This window comes from Brachyistius frenatus, unplaced genomic scaffold, assembly GCF_029030835.1.
Source record: "Brachyistius frenatus isolate BFR_SWC_R1_liver_20210118 unplaced genomic scaffold, ASM2903083v1 Contig_64, whole genome shotgun sequence".
Classification (NCBI taxonomy): domain Eukaryota; kingdom Metazoa; phylum Chordata; class Actinopteri; family Embiotocidae; genus Brachyistius; species Brachyistius frenatus.
The window spans coordinates 172,101-197,269 of record NW_027210663.1 but is presented as its reverse complement, the minus strand read 5'-3'; the positions used below and the strand labels follow the sequence as shown (position 1 = coordinate 197,269).

At 45.3% G+C, this 25,169-nt stretch overlaps 1 protein-coding gene across 9 annotated transcripts in view; it reads left to right on the top strand.

Moving 5' to 3' along the window:
- Positions 1 to 25,169, top strand: part of fbrsl1 (fibrosin-like 1) — a 269,926-nt gene that overhangs the window by 214,988 nt on the left and 29,769 nt on the right. For all 9 annotated transcript variants that reach the window (XM_069706609.1, XM_069706605.1, XM_069706602.1 and 6 more), the window contains one exon: positions 20,018 to 20,066. In XM_069706609.1, the coding sequence (XP_069562710.1) occupies positions 20,018 to 20,066 (49 nt within the window). The remainder of the gene's footprint in view (positions 1 to 20,017; positions 20,067 to 25,169) is intronic.

Genomic DNA, 25,169 nt, shown 5'->3' with positions numbered 1-25,169 from the left:
GAAAACATTTTTTTTTTGTATTTTTTTTTTTTTTGTATTGTTCCGGCAGGTTATTCTGTGTTCAGAGATTTCTCATCGTCTAAACCTGTAAACAATCTTCTTCTTTTTTTTTTTTTCTTTTTTTTTTTTCAAAATTGGATTTAACCCCAATAAGGCTTGCGCAAATATCTCTATGAATGCGTGTTTCTTATTTGCTCCAGCCTGGCTGATTTGGATATCCTCCGCGACCGATCTCAGCGCGTTTGGACTCGGTAAGGTTTAATGCAATCCCACCGATGCTTTTGTTGCTTTCATTGTTTTTCTGGTGAAATATTCGCTGACGATGATTTCAAAATAACATTACAACAGTTTCCGTCGAAATGAATCGGTGTAATATTTTGGATAAGCTGCTCGTTAGCAGGGTTTTTTTTTTCCCCCCCTCTTGTAGCCCGTCTCCGCCGGCGGTGGCAGGCGCATTTTCCTTCCCAACGAGGCGCCCCGCACATATTGTCAGCGAAGACGTAGCGGAAGCTTGAATTAGATCCAAACTTACTTTACCCGTTTTTAATTTCACGTTTGCAGCTGCTGCCATAATTCCGTGTGGATTTTGGATCACAGTAATTGGTATAAACTGGTGGAAGTTATGTAAAGACTGGTGGGTGTTTTGAGAAATTTATAAATAGATATTTTCAGAAAATATTGTCAACATTTGTCTGCACTGTGGGTTTTAATACGCTCTTATGATGTGAAATATATATATATATATATATATATATATATATATTTATATATATATATATATATATATATATAAATATATATATATATATATATATATATATATATATATATATATAAAAATTTTTTTTTTTTTTTTTTTAAACATTTAGGCTATTTACCACAGCGTTGCTGCTTGCTTATCTGTTTTTAACTCAAATCTTTTAACCGTTTTATAGGTCGGCGCCTTGCCATTGCAGCACAATGTAAACACACACTCTTAAATCCTCAACGCAGGACATTAACACAGTGTGAGTCTGTCCCGTGTCTGACTTATACAACCACGGGAGGAGCTGTTTAATTAGATTTGCTTCCCCCCTCGCGCCCAAGAATCTCAACCATCAAGGTCAGGCTGGCTCATATGTCGCCTGTTAATATTAGTGCAGCACTTCGGCCTCTATATGACACACGTTTGTCATTTTGTCATCGCTATCCCAGAAATCAACGTGTGTTATTGTGTCCGAGTCCGTGCCTTAAAGAAGAATTCACTTTAACGTCACCGTTATAATCCTATAGGGGCTTAGATGCGCGTCCCAATTGCGAGCTTACAGTGATTTGTCCTACTTTACTCTCTCCCAGGGTATTACTATAATATTTCCATTGGGACCTACAAGTGTTGTGTTCAATAGTGACGCCATACTCTATAAATCCGTGCCATATTTTGGTCTCTGTCAGTATCACTTTTATATTCCTGTAGAAATTTGCTTGAGAAAAAATATGTCTATATTTCATAACGTAGCATTGTATATCTCTGTGGCATTTGTAGTGAATTTGGAAAAACTTGTCAAAATATATATATATCATTTTTATTGCACTGTCTGTAGTTGAAGGTAGTTGTGTTAGAAATCTTTCCACACTGGAATAGCAAAGAGTTACAATATGTAATTGTGGTATATTAAAGAATAGAATAATAATTTATTATCGTCTTTTTCTCGATTTACAAAACTGGGGCAAAATCAGAGCATGCTACTGCAGTGACTTAAATTCCTAATTCTATAATTGTTATTATTTGGCGTTAAATATATTGTATTAAAGTAATTAATTCTTAAGTTCAAATATGAATTGTCTGAGGTCAAATTTATGTAGCTTTATTTTCAAACTGAATTATAGTTGGGTGGTAAATGTGAATACATTTTTTTTTTTTTTTTTTTTTTTTTTTAATCCTGCTTCCTATTCGCTAAATGTCCCAAACCTGTCCTCCTGATAAGACACACAGAGAAGTGTGTCTTTGTATTCATTGTTATGCTTGTCAGTCACTGTCTCTTACTGTGCTGCAGGCTCCAGATAGGCTGTGTTGGAAATGTCATTTTGTTCTCATCAGGGCTCGTGCAAAAAGCAACAGTGTAACTGATGCGGTCAGTGATGAAGTTTCCTTAGAATATTCTTCGTCCAATTATCTCTTCTTATTACCTGTTAGTTCTGCATGTCCTGGTGTTGGAGAGTGTACGACACGGTAATACCAGTCAACCTGATACTTCCACCTTCCCACCTTCATATTAAAATATGTATCTTTCTTCACTCCCTGGCACCTATCTGTAATCTACTGCAGATGGGGCTCTGGAATTAGCTTGCAAAAACCTCTCTTATTCCTATCTTCAAAAGCCCATTTATCTCTAGCGGAAAGCTGATAAGAGACAGGCCTGCTTGGCAAATGTGATAAGAGGGTGAAAAATCCTCTAGCTATTTGTAATGTAAGAGTTCAGGCAGATCACAGCTGGGGAAGACATGACAAACCCAGCATCATGAGACTAATGCCTTGTGCCCCCTGAAGCCTGGATACGAGATAGAAATGGAGATTTATTCTGGATCTGTGCATGAACTCACAAGTGAAAAATGAGCTAAAGAGACGTTCAAGAAAATAGCCCAAGCATTTGGATGCAACACCATGTTCTAAGTAGTGACGACAATGCCTGAAACCGCCGAATGTTATCAGTCGGTATTATAAAGTAATACTTCAGCCTGCTGAGCTGTTTTGAACAGTGTTCTTTAGCTTTGAATATGCAACATCCTGAGAAGTAACATTTGGGGAAAAGAAAAAACAACAACAAATACGTCAGTTGAATATGCTGTTGATGCATTTAGGTTTAAAGATGTGCTTTGGGAGGAACTCCTTCTAAAAGTATTGTAAATCCCAGCTGGAACCTGTCTAAAATGTGGAGCTAATCCAAATTGGCTTATACCCCGAGATTTAAACTGCCCTCTGCGAGAAACTTCTGGAAATATGGAAGTAGGTTGTGCTGTTGATTTGCACTCATTCTGCCGGTCAGTTAAGGCGAGCACTGCTTGAACTGTACTCGTACAGTGTCTTCCCATCGCTGCCGGGTGTTTCTTTATGATTTACCGGCCAGAGAGCAGGTTCATCCCCAGTCCTTGACTACAGCCGCTCCACTGCATTAAAACTGATGAATGTTTCCCTGGTGCTGAATCTGATCTCTCTAAATCCACTGACTCAGCTTCGCCCCCGGTGCATGTTACTACCTCCAGCATTAATTTGTTGTTGCAAATACAGTGTTCGTGTTAAAAATAGAATGATACATTAACACGATTTGTAACTATATATTTAACGTGAATGGAATTTCACCAAATTCGCTGCACAGCCTTCTCATTCACAGACTTATGGGCCACAGGAGACGCAGATTGTTCTGAGGACATGTTATTACTGTATAACAGATGACACATGTGATGTTATTCATACTTCAAGGACACTCCCTGAGCTCCACCACTTGTGGGTCCTCAGTGGGAGATGGAGAATTTATGCTTGTCCCTGTGGCACTTGGATCTACATCTTAATCCTGACAGGGGACTTGCCATAAAACACTCTCTACACCAAAAGCAGAGGGAGACTTTACAGGGGAGGAAGCTTCTGTGGAGCGAGGCATTTGGCAGGCTTGTCTTTTGAATCACACTGCAGAGATGTCTCTGTTTTAACATTTAACTTATAAATAACACAAGGGTCTGCACAAGGCCGGTGGCTGTAAAGGGACAGGGAGGTGTTGGCAAAACAAAATACATTTTTTTCTCCCCTTTTTTATTGCATCGCAGTTCCTTCAAAGCCGGCTGTGTTATTAACTGCACCGGACAGCGGGGGATTTATGTGCAGGTCCAAATGGAAGTGACCAGTGACCTTTCCTGTGGTGTTAGCCAGCTCTCAAACTGCCACACAATGGACTGCCTCGACAATGAGCCGCAGCTTTTTATCCTCATCTCTTCCTATCTGATGTCATTTCCTAAATGTGAGCATCTGCTCACTGGGAGACCTGGGGCTTGTGTCTCCGCTCACTTTTTTTTTTTGGTATTATTCTCTCTTTTTTAATTTGTTTTTCTCTCGTAGCTCAAAATGTCAACTGTGTGCTGCACAAAGCAGCCGAGCAAAGGTCTTTTGAATACCTCCAGGTACTACTGAAGTCATAGGTCAGCCAGTCACTCAGTCAGTGGGTAATGTGTGTTTCCTGCTCCTGGCTGAATGTGGTGAGCTCTTTGCAGGGGCTGATGAGCAACACAGTGCCTGAGAGGCGAGGTGCAAGTGGAGTGGCAGGCCACAGCGCTGCTACATGTATTCTCCTTCAGTCTATGTTGTTATTGTTATTTTGTCTTTCCCTGCGTGACAAAAAGAAGTCCCTCTTCACTTCAAACAACTGCTAAATCCCATACATATTTCAAAAGAGCTCTCCCTTTAATCCCCCCCAGTCCTCCCGCAATTAGCCATTGATAGCGGTGCCTCGTGCAGTTCGCGATCTAATAGAAGAAGGGGAGACAAACTAGAGGTCCTTTGATTTTCAGCTGCTGAGCATCTCCTGCTCTCAGTCTGCTCATTGGAACCCGTCTCAAGGAGAGGTGGAGACACTCGAGTGAATTCCCCTCTTTTGAAGCCGCCGACCTGGGTCAACCTGTAATTCTGGCAGCTGGCCAGCTTCTCGCCTTCCCCTCATCTCTCCGCCTCTCTTTCTCTCGGCCCCCTTCCGATTTCCAAACAGCGCTTCCCCAAGAGCAGCCTGTGTCTTTTGTTACCTTTATGAGGCGTAATTAAATGTGCACGGCGTGGCACAGTGTTTGAGCAGGAACCCCAGGCGTGCCATTAGCCAGATGTGGCTGCTCAATCCTTAATGATAGAGGAACAGAGGCGGAGGAGACGAGCCCAGGAGTCCTTCATCACGCCATCCCGAGGTGTCGTGTGGGCCTAATTGCCCCATCGTTTTGTGCACCATACGAGCCCCCGTGACACCTAGCTTCATGCATTCATTATGTAGTCTCCCAGTGCTACTTCAGGCGGTGGTGTTCATGTATAACTGGAGGTGGGTGGTACACTTCAGCTAGGCTTTTAGCCAGCAAGTATGATTCACGAGGGGAGTTCTTAACACTTTTGTTTTGAACATCGCACGCAAGAAGTGGGGTGATGTACTGTGTAATGCAGTGCATTAACAGTTTACAGTGTCTGACTGGAGAGGATTGTTATGTACCGCCGCCATCATGTGAGTGGGATATAGGACACAATGCTGGATGTATCTGCATCTACCACACATCCATCACAAAAGTTGTACAACATTATTTGTATTCAGTTTTGGTCGGGTCTTCAGGTGTTTTTGGCTGTTTGGATTTCTCTCGGTCTGTGTTCCAGTCGTGTGGAATTGATGCACATGTCCTTTGAAGAGGGGAAACCAGGAGTGTTAAGAAGCCACTTCTCCAGAAAACAACCTGCTTGTCTGTCTCTACTTGGGGGCTTTGGAAGTGCTCAGGGATCAGACTGACAAACGCTGACTGATCGGCTCACGTTCACACGGCGTTTCCTTCCAGCCTTGCCTGGGCTCTTGCTATAGAGAGTTCTCATATTTCCTCCTAAGCCCTTTCACTTGCAGTGTATTAAAGCCCCCCCCCCCTCCCCCCACTCCACTGCTTTCCCCCGTCTTTTAATCCAGCCTGTGTGTTTTTCCCCCTTAGTAAGCAGATTTGAGTCGGGAGCTTTAATTAGATGCGTATTCTCCGGGATGCGGATGTGTCGGGTGGTCCGCGCCCAGCCTGGGGAGCGCTGGGTGGAAATGGGCCTACATACCAAACATACGGCACCCTCGCTGGAAAGCAGGCCCCTTCGTTAGTGGGGAACTGACGAGCTGCCGCTCACATTTGGGTAATTAACACTGCCACAGATTGTGGAACAGCTGTGCAATTTAGCACTGTGGCAACACCAGCGAGTCAAGAGAGACTCTGCAAACAGAGGACGGCTATGAAGTAGATTCATAGAGCACCTCGCTCAGGCCTCATCCAAGCTCTCTCCAGTGGCCAAACATAACACATATCTTCAGCTGCTTGGCAGCATGGCATGGCAAATTATTAAAATCACATTGTTTAAGGGAATTTTAGATAATGAATACATGATGAAAACTATCTGTATAAATTATATGTTCAGACCTTGTGTGCCATAAAAGACACGTTTCTTTGAACACCCTTCTTATAGTCATGGCCATGCTGAACAACTTAAATCCAGCTACATCTAAGTTCTGTGTCCACGGACAATTTAGAGCAAGGTTTTGTTGTAAGTCATCAGCCTCGTCTACAGTCGTGGAGAATAGATGGGCCGTGTGTAAAAACCCTCAGCACTTTCTTTCCATGTAATTTAAGTTGCTTTTCATCTTTCTTTTCTTGGTATAGTGCCTGGCTTGCCCCCACAAAACCAAATTATATGAGAAGTAATTAAAGCATCCTGGTCTCCTTTTTGTTTCTTTTAGATTATAGTTAATGCATACCATTCCCTCCTCCACTTTTATTTGCCTTGTTTTTTATCCCCAATGATCCGCAACATCTGGTTTTCGGTTTAACCATCGGGGAGTGGTGAGAGTGCGGAGAGAAAAAAATGCTTGTACACATGCAGTTTGAGCTGGAGTTTTTCTCTGTTGGTTTCTACGTGATTATTACTGAAAAAACACATCCTGGGACGTTTGGCTTTCTGTCAAGTTGCAAGCATTTTACAGAGACAGTTTAAAGACAGTCATTTGCAATGACGGTAACTTTTGTGTGTTTAAAAATATTTATTTTTGTGTTATATAAAGTCAGATTTCCAGCACTAGTTTTTGGTTGTTGTTGGGGTTGTTGTTTTTTTTTTTACATCTAAAGCAAAGTATTATGAAGCTGTGTAGTTAAGTGTAAATCTTGTAGGGTTGAGCCCTCTTGCCTCTCCTCTCTCCTCTCCTTTCTCGCCTATCAAGTGTCAGTGACAGTGACATGCCCAGGGCTGTCAGCAGGCCATGTCCTGGCTCCGTGCTCCGTCAGAGAGTGAATGGAGAGAGCCCAGGGAACTTGTTAAATTTCTGCTAAGCTAGGCTATGCTGACTTTGACAAGAGACATTTCCTTCCAATCTCCTCAGGTCCTCTGCCGACATCATCAGCCTCAACTCAGTGAGTGAACAGGGCAACGGAGACGATGCAACGATAATAATGTGAAAAATGTCTATCTGCAGTAATGCCAGGTGAAGGCAAACGGACAGGCAGCCAGCCAGCCTCTGCAATGTATTCTTGGAGGCTGGGCCAAGCCCCAGTGGGGCTGTCATTTATTTATCTATGTGAAGTGTCTGGAGAGGTGAAGAGAAGAGCGATGGCAGAGGCTTCGCTCTACCAGAGGGGGCTGGCCTGCTCTTGAGGGATAGGAAATATAATTGGGCTGCTCTCACTCTTGGCTATGGCACCAATCAGACATTCCTCTCTCTCCTCCCCCCCCCCCGCCTCCCCCCCCTCTCTCACCCGCCCACCTTGCTCGCAGACATAGCTGAGGAGATGAGGCAGTGCTGGCCTTTCGGGCCCTGAGCAGGGACGACCCCAAACAAGACTTGTCACTTGTGCTTACAGTGGCATTTATTTGATCGGAGGAGGTTTTTTTCCCTCCCTTCCCTTCCCCCAGCCCTTTCCTCTGCATGCACCCCATGCCTCTCTCTTTGGCTGGAGCTGTAATACCGGAGACCTGAATGCAGCTTGGCTGGGGCTACCCGTGACTACTCCTGTGCAAGGCAAATTACTTTGCTGTGAGGGACAGGCCACCTGTTAGTGGCAGGGTGAGGGCTGAGCTGATAGAACAAGTGTAACTGTCAGAGAAGCAAGTTCAAATCTGTCCCAGCAGGAGGGAGAGGGAGACGGGAGAACAGTTTCCAATGACCTGTCATCACCACATCAGCCCACACATGCCCCCTGGATTCCCCTGTTGTGACCCGTTCCTCTGGGAGCATTGCTGTGCCAGCACAAACCATTGCAAAAAAAAATGTGCCTGAGTAACTGTTAAGGTTTGCAGCCTTCATATCTTTTGTGAGATTGTAAGCATGTATGTGCGTGTCTATGCGATGTGGTTTTTGTTTTTAATGAGAATCAAGAGACGTGGTTGATGTTGTAGGTAGAGCACTTGAACTCTGTGAGCACATCTGTTTCAGCTGCTCTAATTGTGTATGCAGGTATTGATCTGTGGTGGGTGAGAGGGCAGTGTACCAGAAGATCTTGCCTCCCCACGCTGGCATCCGGCCAGGGTCCTGTCAGCCAGGGATGTGGGTGACGGCCTGGGCAAAGATCTCAGTAGTCTGAGAGCTGTTACAGGGTTGCAGCAAAAGGGTAGAGGGTCTCCAATTACATGGGATGCCATGCGGGTTCACAAGGCCAGCAGGGAGCCCCTGCTGCAATGAACCTGAGCATGTTAAAAAACCATTAACAGCTGAAACAGTATATGTATCTGGTAAATACTGTGAGTCTGGAGCCAAAGAGCCCATGTTTCTCTTGCAATGGCTGTGGATCCTTCACGGTCTGTGCTACAGCTAGTGTGTTGGGGGAATAACAAAAACAGCATGAGTGGGGCATGACTTGAAGTAACACCCCACACCCACTGTGATCAACCTCACAGCTTTTAACACTTGATTAAACCCTATCCTCTCAACTAAACCCTTAATTGTACTGACAGAAAGCACAGTATTATAGGAAGATGCACTGAGGGCTTTTCCTGTAGACCCACATGATGGTTCATCCGTTCTGCTCACTGTAACGTTCACCCTTTTCAATGTTTACATTGGCTTCTACAGTTCAACCGCATACATCTTTACCTACTGACAGACATAAAATGCAAACACACTTTTTCCCTTCTCTATCGAATGAATAGCATGCAGTATAGAGGCCCTGGAGCACGGACCAACTAATCCAAGGATTCTCTCAAATGTGAGGAAAAGGCTGCTTGAGCACACAAGCTGCTGCCTTGACTTCATCTGTTTGCATATTTCTTATTCAAATAACAGGCAGGAGCCACCTGAGCCAGGCTGAGTGTTTCGGGATGTGCAGATGTGGAAATGAAATTAAAGGAAATAGAGGCTGCCACAGAATTACTGTAGAAAAACAATCACAAGTTTTTAAATGGCTCCGCTAATTAAACCAGTTGTCAGCATGGCTTACCCAATCAGTGGCTAGAGAAGACTTCCTTTTGAAAATGCTGACAGCTCAACATTTAAGAAGTAGTTTAACAGTGTAATTGTCAGGTTTGTTTTATTGACAGGAAACTGGTTTGTTACTGCAATCTGGCACTGTGGTAATGAGCTGTTAAACCGTGCCTCTTCCTGCAAAAAAATCAATCCCACACACACATGTACACACACTCCAATAACGTCACTGGAGTCAACGTGCTGGAAGTGAAAATGATTGGCCTCCGCATGTGACTTGGACTCCTTTCTGCTCATTTATTCTGCTCATGCACAGAGACTCAGAAGGAAAACAAAAGCTTTTAACAAGAGCTAAGATACTCATTGTTGCCATTATGAACAAGCCCAGAAAAGGATATTAGTGCTCCAGGGAACTCGCTGCTTGTTGTTTTTTCTTTACACTTGAATAATTTAAGGAGTTGCATGTAAGACAAAGTTGCAATCACTTGCTTTGTTATATTTAACTGCAGAGCAAATGATGCTGTGCATACACTTGGCTTGGCCAACAACATTTAACCGTCCTCATTGCAGTGATTGCACATAAATCTGCTCGAGAAATGCAAACACATTAAATATATGCTCCTCACCCTGCCTTCCTCTTCCTTCCAGGGATTTGTGTTTTTCGCTGGATGCCAGATCAAATTCCTCCACAGGTGCTGTGTTATTATCAGAGATAACAACCAGTGGGTTTACCCAGAGTTCGCCGGGGCTCTTAAAAACTCACAGAACCGACAATTACAGCACATTAGCATTTTATTATTGTAATTACTAGAAATGTAGGTTCCTGTGAGTTCTCGACAATGACTCAAATAATCTTAGTTTTAATAAAAGTGAACTCCACTCAAGTATTGACGGGCTGTCACCACTCACTTTAAGCCATAGATATCATGTGTCTATGCAGCTTATGAGTATTTCCCACACAGTTTGCAGTAAGCAGTGACCATTGGAAGTGAAAACCATCACTAACAGGTCCATTGTCAAGGTCAGGTCACAGAGTGTTGTGCTAGAATGGTGTTACACAGTAAGTGTCAAGTCTAAAGCCATAAGCTCTCTCACAAGATCTCTGCAGTTGTCGTGTTGGCGTTAAACTAGCTTGTGCCGGATTCCCAAACGGTACACAGTTAACTCAGCACCTCCTCCATCATCTCCTCCCTTACAGAGCAAAGCTCCTGGCATGTCCCACTGATATGTCATCATGGTTATTTATACTCTCCCACCCACCCCACATTAAGTCACACATCTGGACCGTCGGTGACAGAAGAGCTCAAGTGTTGTGTCATGTAATGAAAGGGATCTAAGGGGGGGGGCGGAGCGTTTATAGCTTAGTTCAGGCCCACACTTTCCAGAATAAAGGCTCGTGACATGCCTGACTCAAAACCCTGTAAGCATTTACGAACTACAGATATCAACGAAACTGAAAGATTAAAGTCTAAAGGACGCATTGTTGTGATAAATCAGTGGGCCTACTTGTGAGCTGCAGGGTTCGATGTTGTATATTTAAGTAGCAATCTAAAAGATCTCCGTTTTATTCTCTTTGGCGGCACCTGTGGTGATTAGCAGTATTTACAGCTCTGTTTTTGGACTTCATAGAGATCCTAACTGTGTCGTGTGTGCAGTGTCAGTCAGTGTGCAGTTGAAGAGCGAGTCTGTTGTTTGCGCCGCCTCCCCTTTCTGGTGGAACGACCACTGCCGGATGACGCAAAATGCGTCACCAGCTGTGCGCCGCTTTTCATTTTTCACGGGACTGTCGACATGAACACCTGGTTCGGTTCATAATACTGCAAATGCAGGAGTGGGCGACGGGATCAACCACGGTTGTGTTTATCATTCAGTGACAGATAGTGGCTTAACAGACATTTATTTAAAGGAAAATTTTTGAGATTCTGACTTGAAATTTCAACACTTTCAGTTCACTAACAGAACAGACGTCAGCAGCGGCTTAAAGAATACAACTAAATACTAGAAAACAAAAATCCAAAAGACTCTTCGCCTGTCTTGTGTTCTGTAATGAAATGAAAATCTGTCAGTTGTCAAAGGTACCTTATATTCAAACCAGTGACCCCAACAACCACTATTGGCCTTCTCCTCCCTTTATAAGGGCAGCTGAGCGGTGAAGGCATTTCTAAAGGTGACTGCCTGAGCGTTGGGTGTCCTGTCCGACCCTGCAGTGAGGCCTCGGGGAGAAGCTTGGGTTACAGCTGCCAGAAACCTGAGGCCTGATGTCTGCATCAAAAGTAAATTCCACTTAACGTGCCACATCCCTTTCCAACATGACCCGGGGGCTTTAGAGGCCTGAGACTCCTTTATATAGTGCATACCATGTTTGTTTGTGCTAGCAGGGTGGATTGTGTGCCTTAAAGTGGGACCGGGATGTGAGACCGACGGGACATTTGGCAGCGGGTGCCAGTGTTCCCTACCCCATTTCCAGATTTCCACTCCACCACTTGCCACCTCCTGCCCTCCCCCCAAATCCCCTTCATTCCTCGGCAGGACAAGTGGCCGTATTGATCCCAAGAGCCTGCTCGGCTTTCATGGTCGCTGCTGACATGAGCAGGATGCCAGGATGAATTCCTAAATTGTCTTTCCGTCATTTGTTGTAGTTTTTGTAATTTAAGAGAGATGCTGTTAATACCTCACCCCCTCAACGCATCGCTTTGATAAATTGTGAGCTCGGCAGATTGCCGAGCTGGAAGGTCAGGGGTCACAGGCATCGAGTGTGCACACGGTGTAGAGTTTAGGAAGCTGTGGGATGCAAAATGACTGGTGTGAAGTTTCGAGGCTGCTGTGTGGACCCCAGCTCCCCTGTAGTTCTCAGAGCTCAGAGTCAGCGTTAAACTCCCACTGGTATTAGAACGATATTTATTTGTGTTAGAGGGGAGGTGATTCATATTACTCAAAATCACTGGCAGAGTACGAGTGAGATCTGCCTCTCGCTGCGCATTTTTTCCTCTCATTAAAGGTGTCCGTGCCCAGAGGAGCAAACCAATGCCGACCACACATTTCCATGTAGCGCCAGCTCTGCCTTTTCTTCTCTTTGTGTGCTATCTTTCGTTGCAGAAAAATTCACCATGTGTGGGTTGAGGCAAGGGAAAGGGTCACAGCTTTTTTATCGCTGCATTATTTAAGATCCTGCCGAGTTTTTTTTCTTTTTCTTTTTCCTCTTAGCAAATTCATCCAAGTCAAAAGCACATTGCAATCTTAAGAGGGAGGAAGAAAGGAAGAATGTAACTTGTGTAGCCTGAGGTGGGCTATGACTCACCTAGACATTGTTCAGATGGAGTGGGGAAAAAAAAGAGAAGTTCAATAGGAGTTTGTATTGAGCAGTGCTTAAAGCCACCTTTCTCTTAACAAGCTGCAGTGAGAGGTGGTTTGCCTACCAAGCTTGCCTGCAGCTCTCCGCAGGGCGATTATGTCACGGCGGGCCAGTCAGAATGATGTGTATCTCTCTGTTAGAAGGCAGCTCTACTGCAGCAAAAGCTCTGACTAGGAATATTATTATTATCTCCTCCAGGATCCTCTCCACGGCAACAACGGTGCCGCATTGTGAGAGCTCTGGAGAAAGCTGTTTTTGAAATAATCCGCCTGTCTGTTATCCTGCCTCTCAGACAATAACATCCAGAAAGGATTTTTTTTGCTTTCCACCACCCACACTGACAATGGTGTAAAGGCTTTACAACAAAGGGATGATGTGGATATGGGGAGAGTGAGTTCCCGTGTCCTGTCCTATCATACCTTCTCACAGCGGCCCGGGGGGGGAGTCGGGATTTGGTCGTGGCTGTTGACCAGCCAATCAGGGAGCAGTGAGCCGTGTCTTAAAGGGCTATCTGCCATCTCTGCTGCCGAGAAGCCCAGAGAGCCAAGAGAAGCCGTCGGTGCTCAGATCTATATCAGGGCCGGGGAGTAATGACCAACAGCCACCTGATTCCACCGGGAGATTACCTGCTGTTCTTATCGCTGTTGGCACACATTTTGACATAAAAAAAAAAGAAGAAAAGAGGCCACGCCCCTTTCTCAGTCAGTTGTGCTGCACCCAGAACACAACCTGCTTTTGTTTCTCTGTACTGCCCTTACCTCTGTATATTTCGCTGTCTCTCCCTATGTCCATGGTCACAAGCAGGACTTAACCTCCCAACCCCCACCCCAGACCAATGAGGAGAGCCACGCATGCTTTTAAACCACTGAGCCCAGATCCGGTGTTGCATTAATTGAGTTAAATGGATTGCGATGGTCGAGATGATTTGTCTGTCGGCTTTTATTGCCGCAATTTAGACTGTGCCTCATTGCATTATGCCACTTAATGAGAGCCCTTAGCAGCTGTTTTGTCTCTGCTGGTATTAACATGCACAGGTTCACTTAACACGAGAAAGTGGGAATGTGGTAGCCCTAATTTCCCGCAATTTGTGGTTGTTAATCAACTGGAAGCACTTTAATAAATGGAATTTCTCTACTTTTTACTCCATACCTCTTTTTTTTCATGTCCTTTTTGTTACTCAGTGGGGCTAAGATTGTGATTTGTGACCTCCTCAATCCGCATACCCCCACCGCCATCCCACCTCCATCCTTCATCCTGGTCCCCGAGCAGGGACTTTGAGCAGGTCTGGATCCTCTCTGGTGAAATATGCCTTGTCCTTTTTCCTTCATTTCTCCTTATCTGGTTAGTGCTGGCTGTGGGCCTGCTGCGGCGTTGATTTGTGACCCTCTCTGTCTGCACCAGCGAGAGGCTTTAATGCAATGCGTGCCTCTGCCCTTCTCCCCACTGATGAAACAGGCCCCTGCATTCCCCTGATAGACTGCTAATTTGTATACTAAACTGACAGGCAGCCGTGATAAGGGCTAGCAACTGCTGCGCTGCCGGGGGAGGGCGGGGAGGGAGGAGCGGTGGTGTGTGTGTGTGTGTGTGTGGGGGGGGGGGTGCAGTAAGCGAGACGAAGGATAATATTTTACACAAAGCTCGAGCCCCCTGCTCCTCTTTCGGCATTCATTTCCCTGCTACTGTTGCTAGGGGGGACAGGGAGCAGGAGTTTTTCAGCCCCGGCCCTACGTCGTACACACTCGTACGTTATACGTGCCTGTGAAAATGGCACTCAGGGCTAAGTATAAAGAGGCTTGTGTGTGTTTTGTGTGTGCATGCAAGGGGAGACCACTCCATGCTACACAGTCACTATGGAATTCATTATAATCTTAATGATGCTCCAGTTGAGGCGAGTGTCTGCCGGTTGACAGCAGCGTGGGACGTTTCTTCTCTCGTCTCCTCCGTATATCCCATCATGCTCGCTGGGGGTTTGCGGTCTTGCTGGCCCACACCTGTTCTGATAAGCAGGCGGCGGCGGCTGTGGAGATAGTGGTGGGTGGGAGTTGGAGCTCGAAAGGTAGACGGTGCCCGTTCCCCACCCTGGGAATGCATAGCACTGCTGCGACTTATAATAAACGAGCGCTCAGGAGGTCATTACGTTTCTGGAACAGCGCGAGGACAAATCCAGGGGAGATAATTAATTTGGTGTTTCCCGTTGCAGCCTGGGAGCTGTAGGCCCACTGTGCATGTCTAATGTAGCGTTTATTGCAAAAGTAGCATCGGTGGATGTCTGGGATGAAAAGGTGACAGTCGTTGAGGATCCTGAGTGGGTGCTGATACAAGTCTTTTTTGAAATCGGGTAACTGCTCGTGTTTGATTGACTATAACGCTACGAGCATTTTAGGGTTTTATTTAGTTATAACTGTGTGTTTTAACACATTGCATCATTGTTAATGGCGGAACTTTCCAAAATCAATTTGTTGCTTAAAACAAAACAAAAAATTGTACGGTACCACTCTGAAAAAGGAAGGAATGCATGACTTCAGGTGACAGTGAATGGGAAATTGGAAGAGAGGGCAGTGAAGGAGGAAGTTGACAGTGATGAAACACCAAGCAGGGAAGCAAATTAACACTCTGTGTGTGTGTGTGTGTGTGTGTGTGTGTGTGTGTGTGTGTGTGTGTGTGTGTGTGTGTGTGTGTGTGTGTGTGCGTGCGTGTGCCTGTGTGAGTGGGTGGTAGGTATGGTAAATGTGGACCCTCGGTGAGGCAGGTTCAGCCGGGGTAATTGAGAGCCTCGTCGTCAATGCCAGGAAACGTTCCCAATGGTCCACTTCCGTCCTCTGTCATGCTGCCCAGTAATCCTTCCAGTGACATCTCACGTCGCATCAGCACGGCGCAAAATAGCTGCGAAGTCTTATACTGGACAATCGCGTGTCTTCACCCCCATCAGGACGTTTAACGCACTCATCTGGTCAAAGAAGCATGTGCCGCATTGGTCTTCTGTGCTCTATCGCCTGTGATTACGCAGCAGGACAACATGCTTGCTAGCCGTAGCTGCGCCGATGGGTGTTAAGTTGTTTTTCTTCTGCCTGTGTGGAAGTGATCATCCTGTGTGCCGCCCTCCAAATCGGTTTTGGTATTGAGCTGCCAATCATCTCACAACAGTTGCCTTTACAGGAGAGGGAAATGTCATTTTGAAAACTTGCTGGCCCGCATTTGGTTTGCGGAATATACGTGTTTAGATTAGCTGCCTTTCCACTTGTCCTACAGCAGTCTGTCAAGAACGTAGCATGTGCCAAATGACTCAGAACTAAATTGTAATTATAGTCTTTACAGGCATGAGCCCACAACAAAGCCTACTAACAGGTTTCTTTGTTTTCACACCACAGCTGTTGTGATAGCACTGCCTGCTTGTGTAAAAATTATATCTGTACCGGGGAGGGGAAGTGCTCCACCTCCTTTACAGGGATGGGAGGAGACTGCATCAGGAATTTGCTTGTATTTAGTCTAGCTTTACTGAACCTCTGGCTGCGGGATTTTTTTTTTCCTGTTTGGAGATCGGCTTCGAGGAATGCACGGCATGCAGCAGGAGCTTTCTGATCAAAGGTAGATTGAAGGCCTGGGGATCGTTTGATATAAAGCAGGGGGGGTGTAGGTGGGTGGGGGTTTGTGTGGAGAAAAACTGATCTCTCAGCAGTCTTTACTAAATGAGGTTAATTGAATCTGGGTAATTGCTGACCTTCCTGTCTCAGTGAAATCACAGCCTTAACTGATCAATGCTTTTCATAAATTTATGCCTCAAGGTCATTCAGTTGATTATACTGCCCTCCCTGACTGCCTGCATCGCCTCGCTCAGTTGGCCCATTGTGCAGAAATTAAGCGTGGAAGCATTTTAACACTGAAAATATGCAATTAAGCCTGACTCGGATTTTCTAAATTAATTAGCTTGCTGTGTTGTTAAGTAAAAACAATGTGGACATTGGAATTTTTCACCGATTTTTCTCTTTGCTTCTTTGCCGTGAAAGCAAATGCATTCCGCCTCACAGTAAATGTCTCAGTTACTGCTTGCAAGGTTCTCTGCCTCCCTGCTCTCCCTATGCGGCTCTGCTATATTATCTGGAGATTTATGCAGCCAGTAAGTCATTGGTGTTCGGGGAAGTTGGGGACTTTTTAAAACAAACAGCAGTGTAATTTGTAATTTGGCATTCCCTAAATCTGGGAATTATGGTTCGGCACGTGGCTCTGTAGGGAGTTAGCACTCTGATGGTGGGTTTACTGGCCCAGCTCCCTCCCCGGACTCCTTCTGTTTCTTTCTCCCCCTTGTTCCTTTTACGCCTGCTGAGGAAACGGGAGGATTTCACAGCTGCTGAAAGCCGGGGCCCCGGCTGGGCCCTATGACCTCTTTCATGCTTTTTCCCCTCCCTCAGTCTCTCTCCCTTTTTTTCTCCCTCTATCCAGCAGTCTCTTTCCTCAGGGAGCTCTTGTGTGGCTCAGAGGAAGCTGAATCATAAAGCATGGCTAATGAATAGAATAGGGAAGGAAAGCTGAGGCCTGCTGACGGCCCTCCAGAGAGGAGACCAGGCCCCTGAAGCCCCAGGCTCAAATAGCAGACGGCCCCACAAAGGTCAGGCTTCCTGCGGCCCGCTCCAAGGGCTTTTGGCTCCCAGGCAATGTGGCTTGAATTTCCCCCATTATTTTCTTTAAATGGTTAAATTTCCCTGTTTCCTTTGGAAAACCTGGCCTTTGGTCGTCTTTTTTCACTGTCTTTCTCTTTCTCTCTATATATTTCCCTTCTGTCTCATCTTTCCCCCTCTGTTTTTAATGGCAGCCAGGGTTGCCTCAACAAAGAGAGTGTGAAGAATTTGTTATACATGACCTCTACACACCACAACCGCAGGCAGCTCAGACTGCCAGCAGCACAGCCCCGTGAAAAAATGTCAACTTGACCAGCGAAACCCAGAAAGTTCTAGAAAAACAACAGCGAGCCAAATCAGGGCTCTGCTTTGACATGCCTTTTTAAGAAGTGCTTTTGCAAGCCGGCCTTGTAATTGTGGATTATACGACTGACTCATGCAGACTTGGCAGGTGCAAAACACAGCATTAAAACCTAAATATTGGTTGTTGATGTTACTTGGAATACATTTGGAAAATAAAACAACTCACTGCACACTGAAAATGGCCAGAGTAGAACTAAAGAGATCCAAGTCATCTTGGCACTTGGTAAACACAGCGTTTTTTTTTGTTCTCTTTCTCAGGATCATGTTATGTCTGTCTTGCTCTCTGGATAACCGCTCTGGTCATAACAATTGTTTTAACTGTTACGGTGAGTTATGGCATTACCTACCCTGTCTTTTTGGGTTTTCTGACCCTTGTGCCACACCGAGCAAGTCCCCGAGCCAGCTCCCGTGTCCATTTGACAAGCTTCATTTCATCCTGAGCCCATATTTTTCTTCGCGGGCCTCCGGGGCCGTGATTCAAGGCTGAGGTTGTGCTGCTGCAGTGCTGAGGCTTGGTACTGGAGCGTTTAATGTCGTCCAAAGCTAACAAAGAGCCTGTGTTGTAGCCTGGCGCCCCGGTTCTGGGAGACTGAAAGAGGGCAATGCACAACACTCTGTCTGTCTTTCTTCTATAGTCTTCACCTTGTCTACTGTAAGAGGAAACAGGAAATATTTCAGTGGAGCTGAGTGTTCGCCTTCCTTTGACTGTTCCGCTTATTGAGATCAAACTTAAGAGGTGTTATTGACCTCTTCTTATACCAGTTATACCAGTTACTATCATAACTTACATAGTTGCAGCTGCTCTAGCAGTATCTGGTTCTCGCTCGTAAAAATGACTGTGAAGAAATTTCCCCTCGGGGATTAATAAAGTGTATAAAATCAAAAAATCAAAATCAAAAATAACATCATGCATAATGTGTCCATGATTCGAATCTGAGTCGGAGTCCATAAATGTTGTCATATCCTCATATAATATTTCACTGTCACTGACTTCCCTTTTAGTGTCGATGCTGTAGAGCTTCACAAATGTAAATATTACTCCATAACTGTCAACAGATCTTTCTTTCTTTTTTTTATTATTGTTTTTAGTGGATCGCAATTGTTTACGTCCACTTTGGGGTTCTTTCTTTAAGGTTCCATACGTGTCTTTTACATCATTTCTGTGTCAACTTGCGACAGAATCTGTTATGACCCAGGAGAACCTTCATGGTTCGTTTTGAGACGAGACACCGAGCGCAGACATACAAACATTGTTCAAAGCAGCAACACAGTGGCAGTGAAGGAGAAATTGGGAGGTCTTTGGAAAGAAGAGGACGTCCTCAAAACACTTGTGAAGAACTAACAGGGATGCCAAGGACAGCCATCTGTGTTTACGAAATCATTTGCTTTCTCTTTCTGTCTCTGTCTCTCTTGTACTCACTCTGATTCACTGTTCATTCTTTACATATGCTCCCTTTGTGCCGCATGAAATACAAGCATGGCAGTTAAGGACACTCAGGCCCTTTGGGTGGAACATATGTTCAGCTCTAGCAGCTTTTTACAAGTCTCAGATGAGATGAGAGGAGCTAAAGCAAAGGGAAATGGCGGCTTCAAACAAAGCCCCTATATGGGCTCATATTATAGGCTGAGGATTTTCATTGTTAATATTATCTTCCACCCACACAGACTTTTTTCTACATTATTTTCAAACAATGCTAGGTTTTGTGGATTTACTGCTTTTCGGATGTAGTATTTAAATATGTTCCCGTATGGTCAGTATCTTTGATTTAGGTGGTGCTTGCCAGAATCTACACAACAATCAAAAGCAGGGAGGAAAATACTTTTCAGTGTTTAGTCTAGAAGTCTCCACTATCACTTCATAGTCAAATGCTTTTCTCCAGCTTCAATTTGACTCAGCCACCATTTGACTACAGACCAGCAGGTTTCCACTGCTCACTGTCAGCCACCTCTGTCAGTGACAGACTGTCGTTTACTTCCCATATGGGTTGATATTTTCTTTGATATTGAATTAGTGAAATAAAGACATAACTGTTTAGAATAATTTTCTATTCATGAGAAAATTCAATTCCTTTAAAAAACAAAGCAGCACAAAATGTGATTTCTTAGCAGCAGCATTTATGCAGGAGTCTTTGTGCTCTGATGCTGCATAGCCATCTTACTGACTTCCGCTGTCTTTGACAGCATTTCTTTTAAGGGTTTTCAGGTGGCACAACAGTGCCACCTAATGTTACCTCATCAGGAAAAGCCAGACAGGGACCATCTGGTACGGAGGGAGCTCTTCTCGCTGGCTGATTGGAGACTGTTGATTGACTGTATAATGCTGTGTGTGGGAGCTGAACTTTACCTCCGAGCACTTGTGACCACATTTGTGGCTGAATAAGCCTTTTACTGGGCAGAAGAAATATGTGCCAGCGCCTTAGTTTTGCATTAATTTTGATGAATTAATTAAAATGATATTTCCGGGTTTTTTTTTTGACAGCAGTTTGTCGCTTCTGCAGCTAATCAGACAAATCCACTAAAGCCCTGCCATCTTGTTTCTGCAGGTGTCTGATGTAGGATCGGAGAAGCTCTTTTCCCCTACCACACCCAAAGGTAAGAATTTTCTCCTGCAACCCCTTCAGCCTTTCCTCCTCTGCCTCATTCATACACATAACAACAACTGGGCTTTGCAAATAAGTCCAATTTTCCCCCGCTCTAATCCTGCAGCTTCCATTCAGATTTAAATGTCAGCAGATATAAACAAGGTCTAGTGACTACATATGCATACATTTTTGCCTGGGTGCAGAGTGGCGTTTCTTGGACGACCCTGCCAAAGGCTTAGCCCTCCTACATATTGGTTCATTAGAGGGGATTTAGAGCCTCCCTGCCACATGCTCCCACAAATGGGAACTTCCCCTCAGGCAATACAAGCTCTCTGACAGCAGGCCTGCACCATAATGGATGCCAAAGGAAAGAGAGAGAAAGAGCTTTGTCAGCCCCCCAGACAACACAAACCCCGTGTGTGTGCATTCACACATGCACATATGTGGATTATAAGGCCTTTGCTTTTTGTGCGGTACATTCATGCATGATTTCATGTGATTTTGTGCACTTGTGTGTTCGTGTGCATCCAGTGACATGATACACGCTTACAGTATATTGTATACTTGGCATGTCACAGACACCATGCGGGCACAGACTGTCGGCTGCACCTGCATATATGCGATGATGCTTGGCAGAACAGGGCAGGGAGAAAGGTGTCAAGCTGTGGAGGCAGGGAAGAGAGGAGAGGCACGTTCAGCCTACTGGTGACAGATAGCAGCATGCTGACCTTGTCCCCCCAGGGCACAAACCAGGAAGGAGGCCCATTAACACAAGCTCAGGGAGAAGGAGGTGCATCTGCACAACAGCGTAAACTACGGCCATGTGAGGAGGGTTTTGGGAGGCGGCAGGTCCACGTACCCAACTAATAGATCGGCACGCTTCAGCTGGACTTAAAAATGCCATTATAAGAGACACCATCATGTTCGTGTAATTTAGGATGTCAAAAAGATATATTTTCCAAGAGTTGGTCTTAAATTATGTAGCAATCAGCGTAGCCATTTTTGTTTCATCTTGATTGTAACATTGTACCACCACTCTGATAATCACAATTTAGAGGTTTTTGCGAATCTCCATTTTATTCACCTCCACATCATAACACCTACTCTTTGAGCTACAGTATATGTCCTCTCAACAACCTACAAAGGTGTTGCTTGGTTTAGCACAGTAGCTTTGACTGAGTGGAAAAGCATGGCTGACAAGAAAGGAAAGAAACCAGGCGTGCTGCCTGTGTGATATAGATGACCTGTGACCAGCGTCGGCATTGTGAAACCAGCATTCACAATGACAATGACTTCCAGACTTGCGTGGTTTAGAAAACAACTAGACCGCGTCCGGCTCCATCTATTCTGCACCAGGCTACTGAACTACTTGCTGTTGTCAGCTGTCGGGGTGTTGACTTATTTCCCCTGCATGCATGCTTGTGAAGAACATGGCTGCATATAAGCAGACTCTGCCGTGGAGAGCTGATTGTGCGAGTGCATTCTAACACCTCCTCCATTTTGGTGGGTGAAGGAGGGCTTCTGTGGATCTTGCTAATGTGCACACAGGGCTGAGGATTAGGCCCCTGGAATTACATCCAGACAATCCAATCAGAGCCTCTCCTGATTATCACACAGATCAACCAGATCCTGTTTGGGTAATGCAGAAGAAGGGCACCGGATTAGAATTAGGGGTTAGAAAGGGGTAAGGCAGCAAAGAAATCATCAGTTTGATGAAGTGATTTGGGGACTTTGAGGAAGAGGCTATCACGCTACAATTGCAGAGCTGTCAGCCAGCTCTCATCTCCCAATCCAATATTGTTGTTTGGAGCTGTAATGGATTCTAGGACAGTGTTTGTTTTTGGCCTAGACTGGTTTTTCTGTGTGTGTGTGTATAATGTGTGTGTAATACAGAGCAGCCCACAGGCTGTTTTCCTCTGGTTGAGAATGCAGCGTATGTGTCCCATTACCGGTCTCGCTCACGGTCCTGTGGGACTGATGAAAAGCCCGCTTCCCTCTGATCACCAGGCCTGTCGAGCTGCTGGCTGGGAGACTCACAGACAGATGCGAGCATATACACACAAACATTATGGCACACATAAATATACAACACTGCGACGATGTTTGGCTTGTGCTGTTAGCTACTAGATAATGACTTTCTTGTACTTTTACCTCTTCCTTGCTTTTCAACGTGGTCCTCCTCTCTGAACTTTATTTTGGTGTGCAGTTACGGGTACAAACAGGGGAGGTTACGCCCAAATTGTACACAGGCCCGTAGTCTTGTCACGTTAATGAAACGGTTCAGGGTTAATAGAGGACAGGAAAGACCAATATTGTAATCAGTGACGGTGGTGGACTAATTATTCACACAGAACAGGTTTTTTTTTGGGCAGAACCCAGACATCCTTGCCTTCTTTCGCTCATATTTATTTTTCATCATCGCTGCATCGCTCGTCTATTGTAAGCCTGTTACAGATGCGAGCCGACGGCACTGATAACAGAGGGAACTAATAGTGTCTGTAATAGCACACATTGCAATTCTCTTTGGGCGTTGTTACCCAAGAGCTAGCACAAGTTCTGCTGAATGTCTGTCTGTGTTGGTGGTTATGATGTAGGAAGGTACAGTAGAGGGCAAGCATTATCTAACACTTATTGGTTTTTGTTTATTTCCTGTCTTAAACCTCCTGCAAATTATTGATTTCCTGGAGGATGGCATGTTTAAGTAAAAGCGCTGTGAAGACTTGTGCTCCACTCAGGGCTACTCTTATTGAATCACAGGTCAGAGTTTACCGTTGCCACTTGCTTGAAGGCGAATGAGGAGCTAAATGTAGCTACCGAGCATGGAAAGGGCACCTCCACAGAGCACAGATAAACACTTCACTGGTAGGCCTTCTTATGACATTTCACAATGCCGGGCCTGTGGAAGTGGTAGGGAGTTATCACCTAGCTGTCAGCAGCTAGAAATATCTGAGAAGAACACTTAGGAATCTGCACTGACTGTGTTGAATGTTGCATCTGTGGGTTTTCGAGCCGCAGCCACGGTCTAGGCATCGTGTTCTCTGCCCCTTTGTGCTCACCGAAGCGCTCTGTTGTCTTAGCGAGGTGCTACCTACAACGGTGTGATGGTAAACCTGTGCGGTGCGCCGTCCACCAGAGAAACCAGGGGCATCTTGGGATTGCAGGAGAAAGATTGGTAGAAAACCCATTTCTGAAGTGGATTTGTGCCCTTGTAATCCTGATTAATTTTGACCCGTTGTGCTCATTTTAAACAGAGCATTACAGTAAGCGTGAACACAGCAAGCTCCGGGGCGAAACCAGGGGCTTAGCGGCTTTGGGAGGCTTAGCTGCAGATGGCATTTTAAGCCGGACTTAATAAATTGTTTCCATTAAACTTACCGGCCCACACATACTGGATTAGACCAGTGGAACAAAGGAAGAAGAGAGGGTGCAGACGAAGAAGAGGAGAGAGAAAAAAAAAAAAAAAAAAAAGCACACACAACTGCCACCATGCGCATCTGACTCTGTTAACATCTCTCTGAGGCCACATGAAAGGTGAAGATGAGGTTACCGGAGTGTTAAGGGAGATGGAAGCTTTTGGACATGAATGCAAAATTCACTCACTTTGGATCTCGTCAGGGATGTCGGAGCAATTTGCTTAATTGACGTAGAAGTAAACAAACAAAAAAGATGCATAAACCATTTAGCTTGCCAGTGGATTTAAGGCTTATCCTCTAACTGTTTATATATAAACACATTACCAGTGCTGTAGCTTAAGGATTTAGGATCTGCCCATACCCTTGCTTCTTTTTTTTTTCTTCTTTCTATGGAACCCTTTTTACTCATATATCCATCTGCTATTGTGGGAAATCAATTCCTTATGGTAGAACCCCGCCTCTCCCCTCTTCTATCCTCAGTCCGCCTCCGCCGTACCTCCTTCCCCCATCGGCTCATGGCTTGCTCCCTAAGCTCTCATTATGTGCTACACAGTCCAGGGTCCCTGTGTCGAATCGCTAATCAACCACCCTGTCTGCAGGCCTGCTCTCTCAATAGGTGCTGAGTGGCCTTTGTTCCACCGCTGCTGTTTGCCGCATGTCAATAAAAGAGCTATGGTAGCTACCCGCTCCTCCTCCTTCTCCTCCTCCTCCTTCTCCTCCTCCTCTACCTCCTCTTCCTCTTCTGTTACCTGAACCATCCGCACTTACTGGGCCGCTCCTGCAGTGGAGGCTTACATAAAAATGAAACACTCTGTCTCACCTGCCGGACTCTGAATGCCAGAGAAGGAAGGAAGGATGGTGATTGGAGAGGGAGCAGCAAGGTCAGGGGCGAGGGGATTGAGGGCAGCTCAGGCATAGTGAAGTAAATGAGAGAGCATGTTTGTATTCGGCCGAGCAGCTCTCCTCTGGCCAGGTCAGTGTAATGTATCACTAACCTCTGTGGCCGGCCCGACTGTTTGCAGCCGCTCACCCATTAAATAATGAATGGAGGTTGACCCCCTGACCAGCTAATCAGCTTTTCACCGCCGTTGAATCAGGATGGACTGGAGGTAGATGGAGAGCGCGGCTGGCTGGCTAGCTGGCTGGCCAGGCAAGCAGGCTAGATGACTGCAGGGCAGACATGACGGAAAAACATAAGGGATGAAAAGGCTTCACACAGTCAGATTAGCAAAGAGCTGGAATTGAAAACAGCCGTCACCGCTGTGGAGCGTAAGCCTGGTGAAGCTCACCTCGAGTACCTGCTATGATTTGTTTTGCTTCTTCATCAAAAATACCAACGTTCCTACATTGACCGGCCACTTATTTTCAAGCTGTGGTGTTTGAGGCCCGACCTCTTCTACGTGACAGCCGTACGGGGAGCTGGAAGTGGGTAGTTTTGGATGCAAAAAAAGGCACCATCTTTCTATCCCCTGACGCTACCTCACTGGAACAGCAGCTCATATGTTCCCCGATTTGTTCTAAATGGGTACAAAAAAAAAAGGTACAAACTTCGAGCAGAAGATATAAAGCTGATGGGTGAGCTAACACTTATTCAGGGAGGCAAAATACTTAGGAGGAATTAAGAAAACCAAAAAGATGACTTGTTTCTTTATTAGTCTTTGGGTTATTACTGTTCACAGCTATAAGCTTGCTTATGAGCT